This window comes from Primulina tabacum, chromosome 18 (assembly GCF_025594145.1).
Source record: "Primulina tabacum isolate GXHZ01 chromosome 18, ASM2559414v2, whole genome shotgun sequence".
NCBI lineage: Eukaryota > Viridiplantae > Streptophyta > Magnoliopsida > Lamiales > Gesneriaceae > Primulina > Primulina tabacum.
The window spans coordinates 22,560,407-22,571,844 of NC_134567.1; the positions used below are offsets into that span (position 1 = coordinate 22,560,407).

At 35.1% G+C, this 11,438-nt stretch overlaps 1 protein-coding gene across 1 annotated transcript in view; it reads right to left on the bottom strand.

Annotated features, from left to right (window-relative positions):
* LOC142533035 (intermembrane lipid transfer protein VPS13) overlaps nucleotides 1-8,080 on the bottom strand; it is an 80,255-nt gene extending 72,175 nt beyond the window's left edge. Inside the window, exons 1-6 of the mRNA XM_075639625.1 lie at nucleotides 7,903-8,080; nucleotides 7,469-7,652; nucleotides 6,570-6,647; nucleotides 3,607-3,719; nucleotides 3,253-3,346; nucleotides 770-813 (exon numbers count right to left, since the gene is read on the bottom strand). Of these exons, the coding sequence (XP_075495740.1) occupies nucleotides 770-813; nucleotides 3,253-3,346; nucleotides 3,607-3,719; nucleotides 6,570-6,647; nucleotides 7,469-7,565 (426 nt within the window). The 5' untranslated portion in view covers nucleotides 7,566-7,652; nucleotides 7,903-8,080. The remainder of the gene's footprint in view (nucleotides 1-769; nucleotides 814-3,252; nucleotides 3,347-3,606; nucleotides 3,720-6,569; nucleotides 6,648-7,468; nucleotides 7,653-7,902) is intronic.
* Between the last annotated feature and the right edge of the window lie 3,358 nt (nucleotides 8,081-11,438).

Genomic DNA, 11,438 nt, shown 5'->3' on the forward strand with positions numbered 1-11,438 from the left:
TCAACACTTTTGCCAAAATTTTGTATAAACTCGTTGTCAGACTGATTGGTCGAAAGTCTTTAATGGTCAGCGCTTCTTTTTTCTTTGGTATAAGGCAGATATAAGTCTCATTCGTAGCTCCATTGATAATTCCTCCCTCAAAGAATTCAGCGAATACTTTCAAAAGATCCGTTTTAACTGTATCCCAATTTTTCTGATAGAAAGCCAATGTAAAACCATCCGGCCCCGGTGCTTTGGATCCATCACAGTCAAAAACAGCTCCTCTGATCTCATCCTCCGGAAAATTCACCTCCAAATGTTCTGCCTCAACCGAATCTATTGGCCTCCACTCCAACCCCTCAATACTCGTTCCGTCTCCTTCCGATGCCTTGTATAAATCTTTGTAAAACCCAACTATTTTGTTCTCGATCTCTGCCTCTTCTGAAACCATCGACCCATCCTCCAACTCTATCTTGTCGATCATCGCTCTATTCCTTCGACCAGTCAACAGTGAGTGGAAAAACTTAGTGTTTTGGTCTCCCTCTTTGAGCCATTTAACTTTTGCTTTTTGATTCTCTAATTGAAATCTTCGGATGTAATTATTATCTCTCTTGAAGGGTCAAGAATGATTAAATACACCCCCATTGTCTCATTCAAATGCGATACAATTATTAAGAGAGCGAACTTCAGCTTTTTGCCAGATAAAAAGTGGTAAAAGGAACAAATAGATTTAAAGTATTTTCATCATCGACATAAGAATTACAATGAGCAGCTTGTGCCTATGCATTACCTTGGCTGTGATGTATGAGCTAAACGATTTTCCCGTTTGATTATCTGCAAGAAAGAAACCTTTCGTGACCCAATGGAAACAATCATCCACCGAACAAAACAAATACTACTTTTGAAGTAAATACCAAATATAATAGAAGAACACTCCAGCAACTGTTCTATCCTCAATCTCTGATTAAGGATAAGAATCCAAAAAAGGCACACAATAAAGTTTAAGAAAAAAAAGAGAGTGATTCATCAAAATCATATATTTCTGTTTGTAAATTTCCACTGTTCACCACTCACATCAGTGAAGTTTTTTGGCAGTTAATTTGCAAATTAATTGTTTCCATACAGATTTTCAATTCTACCATGAAAAAAAAGGTCATCCCAAAAAGAAAAGAACAGAAAAGTACCAGAACACCATTTTAATTATGATGGGGTGTATTTGTAATCTACTCTATCATAGACAGAGAATGTTGTGAGAGGACTTCAAGTTGGGAGAGATAAAATAGAAATTTCACACATTCAATTCGCAGACGATACCCTATTTTTTGTCCAATCTGATAGGCATATGATGGCTTTGGTGGAAATAATAAAATCGTTCGGCATCAATTCGGGCTTGACAATCAACTTGGAAAAAAGTGTTGTGTTGGGATTAAATTTTTCAGATGCGGAGGTCGATGGTTTGGCGTTAGCGGTTGGGTGCAAAAAAAAGCAGTGGCCTATTAAGTATCTCGGGACACCATTGAGTGGCAACCCGAGAAATCTTGAATTTTGGAAACCCATGGTTTAAAAAATGTCAACAAAACTTGCAAGTTGGAAGAAGGAATTTTTCTCACGAGGCAGTCGTCTTACACTGACAAAGTCGGTGTTAAGCGTGATGCCAACATATTTTATGTCTCTTTAAAGTTCCAGCCCGGGTGGCAAAACAAATGGAAAAATTGATAAGGGATTTTCTGTGGGACGGAGCCGATGGGGAGGCACATTGCCATGTCGTTGTTTGGGAACAAGTTTGCAAACCTAAAGACAGGGGAGGGCTAGGATTGGGAAATATTCATCTGAGAAATAAGGCGCTTTTAGGTAAATGGTGCTGGAGATGCTCGGTGGAAAGAGACTCTTCGTGGAAAAAAGTTTTGGTAAGCATTTATGGACTTCAAGATAATGGGCGGAATGTAAGGATGGCTAGGAACTCGACCTTTAGAAGTCCTTGGAAGTTTATCTCTCGTTCTTACACGGCTTGTCATCAGTTGACTAGAGCGATGCTCAAATGGGGGAATCTCATTCATTTCTGAGAGGACATGTGGGCGGGGGCTTTGTCATTCAAAGAGTGTTTTCCATATCTTTTTCTCAACTCCTCCAATATCAACAAACCGATTAGCTCATTCTTCTTTGTCGTCGATATTCAAGGTAATTCCAGCATTCAATGGGATGTGCGTTACAGAAGAACATTAAACGATGTCGAATTGGGAGAGTTCAGCACTCTTTTAGGGGTCTTAGATTCAGTTAGGTTGAGTTTGGACACGGAGGACATTCGGGTTTGGTTGGGGGAGCCTTCTGGTGTTTTTTCTGTTAGTTATCTATACAGTTCTTTCCGGTTACCCATTTTCCTTTATTCATTTACTACTATAAAATTTGGCAAGTACCTATCCCACATAAGGTTCAAGTTTTCTCGTGGATCGTGGCTTTGGAGAAATTGCAGACTTGTGATGCTTTGCAAAAAGCTAACCCGGCTATGCTTATGCGCACAATGGTGTAGCTTATGCAGGGAAAATGAGGAGAATCAAGATCATCTATTGTTGCATTGATCCTTCACGACTCATATTTGGATTTTATGCAAGAGTTGGGTTTTGAATGGACTTTTCCAAACAGATCACAAGACATGTTTCTCATGGAGCCGGGATTCCTCACCGGGAAAGGCTTTGGAACTTTTGGTACTTCGTAGTTCATTGTATCTTTTGGTCGATTTGGTTGGAGTGCAACAGTAGAATATTCACCAATATATCGGTGAATATTCTACGTGTGGGAGAAGATTAATTTCAGAGTTGCGAGTTGGACGACTAAGATGCCACAGTTTAATCACCCATTAATACCGGATCTAGTTAGGGATTGGAAATTTATTTGTTACAAACAATATTGTAGTTCCCTGATTTGTGTGGTGTCTTGTGGATCGCTCATCCACTATCTTTGTAAACTTCTCTATTATTATAATAAAATCATAGTTTTCAATCAAAAAAAATGTATTTGGCATCTTCTAAAGGTCTAGTAATAGCGTGTGTTTGTAAATCAAAAATGATGATGGGGTGATGGTGGCTGTCTTTCAATGATGAAAATATTATTGAGAAACGGAAAACTCAAATTACAAAATGACTCCCGCAGCATTCATGCTCTGCATTCTATATTTCTCTGTCAAATGGACTTTCAATGCAAAAATGACAACAATGATATTATTATGTTCAATAAATACCAGATAGGGACATAAAATTCAAAAATGAAAATGCTCACCACATACACGTCGCGATAACTTAGCTAGTTCTGCCGCAGCAAGTTGCGCCTTTTTGCTAGCAAATTCTCTTCTTTCAACAGCATCCATGCACCACTACTCAGAGTAAAAAATTAGAAGTGGTCATCCAAAGGGTAGTGAAAGAAACTGCCTAATGACTGGCAGAAAATATAGTCATTAATGACCTTATGATCCCATTACTGACCGTCAAAAAGTGTAAAAGAATGGCAACGATTAAAAAAAGGGGGGGTATAAGTTTTCCATGTGACAATTACCAGATAGATTGCATTTTACACATTTATGGAATAACAGTCTCATAGACTAATTCAATATACGTGATGCTAAGACAGAATTACATCTTTGTCTTCACGCTGGCTGACACAAATATATATATCCTCTAATATGATAATGACGGGATCCCAACCAAGTTTCTTCCATGGAATCTTGATGCTCAACTTCCCAATCCGACCTATAAGACGAATTCGTTGAGGTCTTGTTAGAAACGCTGATATAGAATGAAAAAGTCAACTCAAAACATGAAAAAAGTAGCATAAACATGTCCCAATCTTGAAGAGCACAGCTAGCAAGCATAAATCATGTAAACAAACTCAATTTTCAAGGCCATTCACCAAAGTGTATGGGATAATGTAGCAGAACTTCAAATCTGTAAGCATACCAACATCAGTTTCCCAATAAATTCTTAAAATATAATATGGATTCCAAGTACAAATGTTTATCTTTTAAAAATGTTTTTTATCATCTCTCAAATCTCGAGAAATCCAATTTTGTAATTTAACTTGATAAACCAGATCACCCAAATCGCATAAACTATTTTTACACCAAAAGTTGTATGTTCTATCAACAAACTGCCACAACAATAAATTAATTCATACATTCCCTAATGATTTCCCTCAAGGTCCTTGATAATGAAGCCATCATCATTCATTGCTTCAAACTACATCATTGCCAGTACAGCAATTCATGGCACAAAAGCGTACATGGACACGTCCATTGACCTTGTACTCTTTCCTACATAGATCACCCTCAAAAAACTTCCTTGAACAATGTTCGATTTTTCACCCAGTCATGTTACAAATAGCCATGAGCCTGTAAAGCGCATAGGGGCTGATACAATCTCAGTTCTCTTAAACAGGGTAAAATATATTCTGTTATTATATTTCACATCTCTCAGTACCAGCTGATGACACTAGTTCATTATAGAAATTAGAACATTTCCTCCAAAGAGGAATGTCAATAGCTTTACTTCACCGGCATTTTCTTGTTGAATTAAAGAAGTTTCAAGCTCCAAGTGAGTCAGTGACCATGCCATCAATAGTTAGGAGACACGGACACTCAAATGGTATGTTTTCTTGAATTTTGTGGTTTTTCACACGTCTTTAAAACCTAATGCGATGTAATTTTCCATATTGACAAAATCGCGTGTCTCAAGCAATGTTTTCATAAGTGGACCGGCTATTGAAGCGATCTACCTTAAAATAGTGGATCAACCGGACCAGCTATCAAATATAAGTACATATATTTTTTAAACAAAAATAAATAAATCAAATAAGGTTTAATACTACTAAAATAAATATAAGAAATAACTGAATTCTAGAAAAATTTTAAAAAAAAGGTGAACCGATACATACATATAATCAAAATATCAAATATAAGTATACATATTTTTAAAACAAAAAAAAAATTCAAATAAGCTCTAATACTACTAAAATAAATATAGAAGTAATTGAATTCTAAAAAATTTAAAGAAAAGGTGAACCGGTCCGACAGGTTTTGACCGGTAAAACGATTTTTGGGCATTGCCTAGACCGGACACATGGCCTGTTCCCGGTCCAACCGGCTGGTCACGACCGGTTCTAAAAACAGTGGTCTCAAGTATTGATAGTTCTTATGTTTAAGATTTATACCATCCTTCATCGCCTAAAGTTCATCGTACAAACATTTTTTAGAGTCTTCTTACTCAACTCCAAGTTCTTAAATATAATGAAATTCTTGTCACAACTGACTGCTGAATCATGCTTTTTTAGTTTTCTATATCAGTGAGTTCCGAAAGTTTTCTGTATTGCTGTATCCATATCTAGACCATGTGGCCTCTCATCTTCACCTAAATTTGACCTTTTTCTCACTTACTTTATTGATAATATATCCCAATTTCACCCTTACAATGCATATTGAGACAACTATGATCATATTGGGACTGTACTGTATGCAATTATCTTCTCGTACACAAATTGTAGCAGACTCACAATGTCAGTCAAGCAGACGTCTTTAACACTATCCCTGACAAATAACACTCAAGTTTTTAGTTTTTTTTTTGATAGGAAACAATACTTTTATTCCCTTGCGTGTTTTAGCATGTGTACTAAACCAATAGAAATGCATGAACGAGAAACCCAAGGCATCTAGAATACTTCTCACTTGGAAATTCACATCTAACACATCATGAATCAGCAAATGAAATAAACTCAAAGTGCTCAACATCCATTTGAAATTACTCAATCAGAGAGAAGAAAACCAAAACTGCAGCCCTGGGCTTTAGAAATTAAGTGTGTGCTACTAATGAAAAGAGTCAAAAGTCAAAACTAAGGAAAGATCGTGTTTTTAGTTTATTACCGGCATATGAAAACGAAAGAGGAAGCGACATAGTAAAACCATAAACCCCAGAGCCTCTAAGCACAAGTGTAGCTGGAATCAAATCACTTTGTAATTCATCAACAAATATGAGGAATCAAACACGAATATAAAATATAAATAAGAATTTATCCCATTATGGGCCAGAGTTTGTCGGAAAAATAAAAGTAATTAGAAAATGGTCTTGTGGAAGCAATCTCAAAATCAAAATCTTTAAAGTGATTCTATTTCTACTATATGCGACTATTTAGCCCCAGAAAATCTACTGCTTTGCATTTGTTCCTTCTTCTTTTAACAACTATTCCCCCTCGAGATAAGGCAGTGAGATATTTTTCATTTCAAAGAAACGTCTTTTAACTACGACTCGGGATATGTTGTTTCTTCTTTAACAAATATTCTCCTCAAGCAAAGCCAGTAAGATATTTCGCTTCTTAGCAGAATGAAATAACATATTCGTTTATGTTACACTTGAAATATATAATATTCAGTAATGTAATTAATACAACAGGTATGTCATGCAACCATGCTGACCAATCAAGAGAAGCTTGACAAACAAAAGTACTACATACCAAATGCATTAGAAATTATGTCCAATACTATATGATTTCTATTGAATAAAATCAAAATCCAAACATATGTAATCTATCAGTGAATTGACTTGAATATCTACCTTGTTTGAGAACAAGCGGCAACCTTAGGTAGTCAAAAGCTTCAAGAATCAACTCCACATTTTCAAGTAACACTTCCTCTGCATACATATACCGACTACATATCAAAAATTTCTCTCCGAAGATCACTATATGGTAGCAAGTGATTCAAAAATTTGTCCTGGAGGCTGGATGTAACAGATACATATGTAGAAAAGTGAAATCACGCATTTTTATGGGATCTCAAGCTTGGCTTGCCAAAATGACAACAATGTAGCTGGACTGTGAGCAAGGTAGCAGACTAAAAAAGCTACATTATGTAACTCCAATCTATGATAAAATTTTATGCAAATAAATTATGGGACAGCAGTAAAACAGTATAACAGCTGCTACACTCGAGTGGCGCCAGAATGGCAGAAACATTGGATTAACTGGGGATTAGCCACATTTTCATAATTATGATCCTCCTTTCATTTAAAAATGATATTAGCCAAGTTGTGGTTTTTATACGATGGTGGTGTGACTTCTAATACATTTATGTTATGTAATACATTCTTCAATGTAGCTTGACTTTAAAACGTGGCACTGTGAAGCCATATACATTTCAGGTTTTCAACCTGTTAGTTGAGATTCGTTTGTGGCCTTTCTGACCTCTATTTGAAACACTCTCTTCAAGTTTAAAATCTTGTTGATTAGGCTACTCGACAAATTTTAGCAATATCCACAAGTTTTAAGATTGATAATACTAAAAAGAAGAAATGTTTAACCATTGTGGCTAGAATGGAAGCCTATGCGACTGTGGCAGCCGTCCTGAGAAACCATGGATCAAAATTACGTTGTCTTTGTTACTAAATAGACCAGTAAACCAGAAGTAAATACATCGATAAAAAACCAACTGAGAGACCGAGTGAAAGAAGATTACCATTCCAGAGGGTAATCTTGAGCTGCTCCTTTTGGATATCTTTGATGTATAGTCCCAGATATCCCAATATCAACTGCCTCACCAACCCTTCAAACATGGTTTCTGTTTTCCCCGTCCACTTTTTGTTTTCCAATTCTATTTCATGCCATTGAACAAGCACGAGAAGAGATAAAACACGAGAAACCTGGACAGAGACATAGAGACGCTTAGGTTTCTGGACTGGTTCTTTTATAGAAATCGCGAATTGGAAGTTGCTTTCGTGCTCCCCACGAATAACTACGGTCGCCGGGGTTTAGGTTGCTGAGGTTTCCCGATGAACTAATCACAAACGCTTATGGCCGCTATCTTTTTCACTTTTTCCAATTTTGTTAGTGGACCCTGAGCAAAATAAAATTTTCAGTAGCCATTGAGGAAATTTGAAATGCTGACCCTACCAATTTCAACGCCGATGTCAAAAGGTGACCGCATTGCGAGGCGAAGCACGACGGATACGGCGGCGATAGGGTGCTGAGATTGATCGGAAAATGAGGCTGGCTGGCTGGCTGCCCGCCTGGGAATTTGAAGTTTGCCTCTTGGGATTCCAAATATGCACGCTTGCAGCTTGGGACGGAGTTTGTGTATATTTCTATTTGAGTTAAACGAAAAAAAATATATATATATACGTATAGTATAAAGTGAGTTTTTTTCAATAAAATGCGTATTTCAATAATTAAATAAGCATCACAATCTTTGATCTTTTTTAAAAAAATTTACACTACAATCGTTGTTTTTCAAACAAGCGTTTATGTTGCGGCTAAGAAACTAAAGTGAAGCAAAACATCGAGTTGATATTTCCTCGTATAATTATTGCGTAGATCTAAAAACTTATATTTCGATCGATATATTGTATACATCTATAAAATATTATAGATTAATAAAAGATTACTTTTTGAAATAAAACATAATATTTGTACTCGCATTTACCTAATCTAAATTCTGTATTTTTAGTTCACCTAATTAGAATTTTGATTAATTGACCTTATTTGATTTTTATATTAGATATTTATATTATCTTATTGTAGTTCTTTATTTTTCAAGAATCCTGCATGCCAACTGAATTAAATCTGATAGACTAAAAATCAAAATTTTGAGAGAACTTTCTGGTTAAATGATGAATAAAAAAGGCCTTCAAATTTGGAAGACTTTTTTTTTAAAAATCACATCGATATAGTTATATTTGTATTCAATTTCTATCATAGTTATATTTGTATTTTATTTCTCTCAAACAAAAAATTTTCCTGCAATCATTGATTCAAAAAAAAAATTGTTTTGGCCCTTTCTGATATCACACTTGTTTATTTAGATAAAATTTGGTGCAAAACATTTAAATTTGGAGCTAGTATATGATATTTGAATAATAACCGTTTTACTTCGAACACCAAAAAAAATTTATGACTATGAAATTAAAACGACTATATTAATATAGACATTTGTTACACTTGTTTGTGTACTCAAATATTATATAATAATAAAATATTGTGTATCAATTTTCATCTGAAAAAATACATGAGTAATTAATATTAATATTTGTTATACATGTTTAGATATTCGAAAATCATATTTTAGTACCAAATCTGGAATATTTTGTACTTGAATATATATTAGTAACATGTTTTTATTATTTTGTACTGATTTTCATGCGATAAAAGACGCGTCATTAATATCAATATTCGTTATACACGTTCGAGTACTCAAAAATTATTTTTTTGTTCTAGATCTGAAATATTATGTACTCGAATATCATATATTAATACCAGATTTTTAATATTTTGTACCAAATTTCATCCAATAAAACAATTAAGGGCCTATGGAATGCATGAACGTTTTTGTGTGAATCAGATACCGGAAAAAAAGTTTGGTCTAACAAAGATCCGACACAAATACAACTATGATGTCCATAATTTATTGATCATTTAATCTTGAAATTTCTTGAATGGAGAGACATAACTAAGGGATATCGAATATTGTATGTCATGATTAAATAGACATAAGTTTTTTACTTGGACTCGACCACATTTTGTTTAAAATTATATGTGCTAGGATGTAAAATCGTCTCATCTATTTGTCAATGGGATGTCCAAGTTTGTAAAATAAGTTATCACTCGATCTGTTATCAGAAGTTTTATTTTCTAACCAACACTTTATCAGATGAGCTGTCGTATGATACTTTCTCAGTGCGATTTACTTAGCTAACATGTTTTGCGTATTATTATAATAGATTAGGGTCATCCATGATAATTTATGTGTATGAGTCAAATTTAAAAAATTAAACCCCTCATAAAATGAAGTATGATTGATATTTTATTTTGTACTATTTTTTAAAGGGGAAATAATTTTTTGCCTACTAGCTTGTTCGATTTTTTGTTTTGATACATTAAGTTTTTAAAATCTGGTTTTAATACTCAAACTTTTAATTTTTGGTCATTTTGATCAAATTTCTGATGTGACACCGAAAAATAGTAATGTGACTTGAGAAATCACTGGCTTGTCTGATTTCACGTAAGTGATTAGACCAAAATAACAAAAATTTAAAAGTTAGTCTATTAAAACCAAATTTTAAAAACCTATTACCAAAATCTAAGATTAAACGAGTTAATGTATAAAAAAATTATTTATTTATAAATAAAAAATGATGTAGAATATAAAACAAAACATCAAATAACATATAACGTGTAAAATGGGCCACAATTTGTCCGGCCCTGTTAGACACTAACACTACCCTATAATAATTTTTTGAGCCCCTCTAGACTTGATGGCCTTAGGCGAGGCCCATGGGCTTTGCTTCATGTAATGCCCGAGATTTAATATCGTGTTAAATTACAATTATTGATTTTAATCGAGACGATTATGAGAGGGGCTAACCGAGACACAAAAGAAGATTTTATGTGGGAATTGTTGGTGCGAGGACCGAAGGTCTCGCGCATATGCGCGAAGAGTAGGCGCGCATATGCGCGAGCTGTACGGAAGCCATAATGAGAGACCGAGCATTGGGCGCACATGCGCGACCTCAATACGCGCACATGCGCGAGAGGTCCAGAGAGTTGGGCGCACATGCGCGAGGCGATGTGCATGAGAAGCGCGGAGACAGAGTGTCTCGCGCATATGCGCCGAGTGATGTCGCGCATATGCGCGAGACGTGTTTTATGAAGGATGATCCACTTGGCTTCAGCATACATCGTTGATGTGTGTATATATATATATATATACAATACAATTCCCTTCATTCTTTCGCAAGAAAACCGAGAAAAGGGTCCGGGGAAAGTTATAGAAAATCCCTACGCCTTTTGTGAGAAATTCGTCCGTCCGAATTGTAATCTGACTTCAGTACTACAATCCTATCGACGTAGGCTACAACTGGACGTAAGTTTTGCTACGTTTTGACATTTTTTGAAATTATGCTATTGTCATAATTGAATAGGATTCAAATATGATGTTCTTGTTATGTTAGACATCATAGAATCGAAGTCAGACTGAGAAACGGACTGATTATGGAATTGTTATGAATTTTCAGGGTATATTGATTTATACCAGACAGATTTGAATTGTGACGGGATTATAAATTGCATCGGATATGAGTTATGATTTGTAATTGATGTATGTTGATATGGTATTGACGGGGATACTGAGATTGTGCCGTTATGCTGTGATTTGAATTAAATCCGGATTAATCAGAGTCAGTGTTGAATCGAGAATGGAATATTGATATTATGATTCTCAATATGTCGTTTCAGATTTACAGAGACAGTCTTGAGTTCAGAATTGATATTGCTTCAGACCGAGACTACAAACGAAAGGTATAAGTCAATGTGGTATTGGGAGATCGACTTAAGTCGGTTTAGACTTGAGTTTCCCTAAATCACATACTTTACTTTATTGCATTGATATTTGCATTGATGTGATTGACGTACTTGTTCTCTTGATTTATAGATAG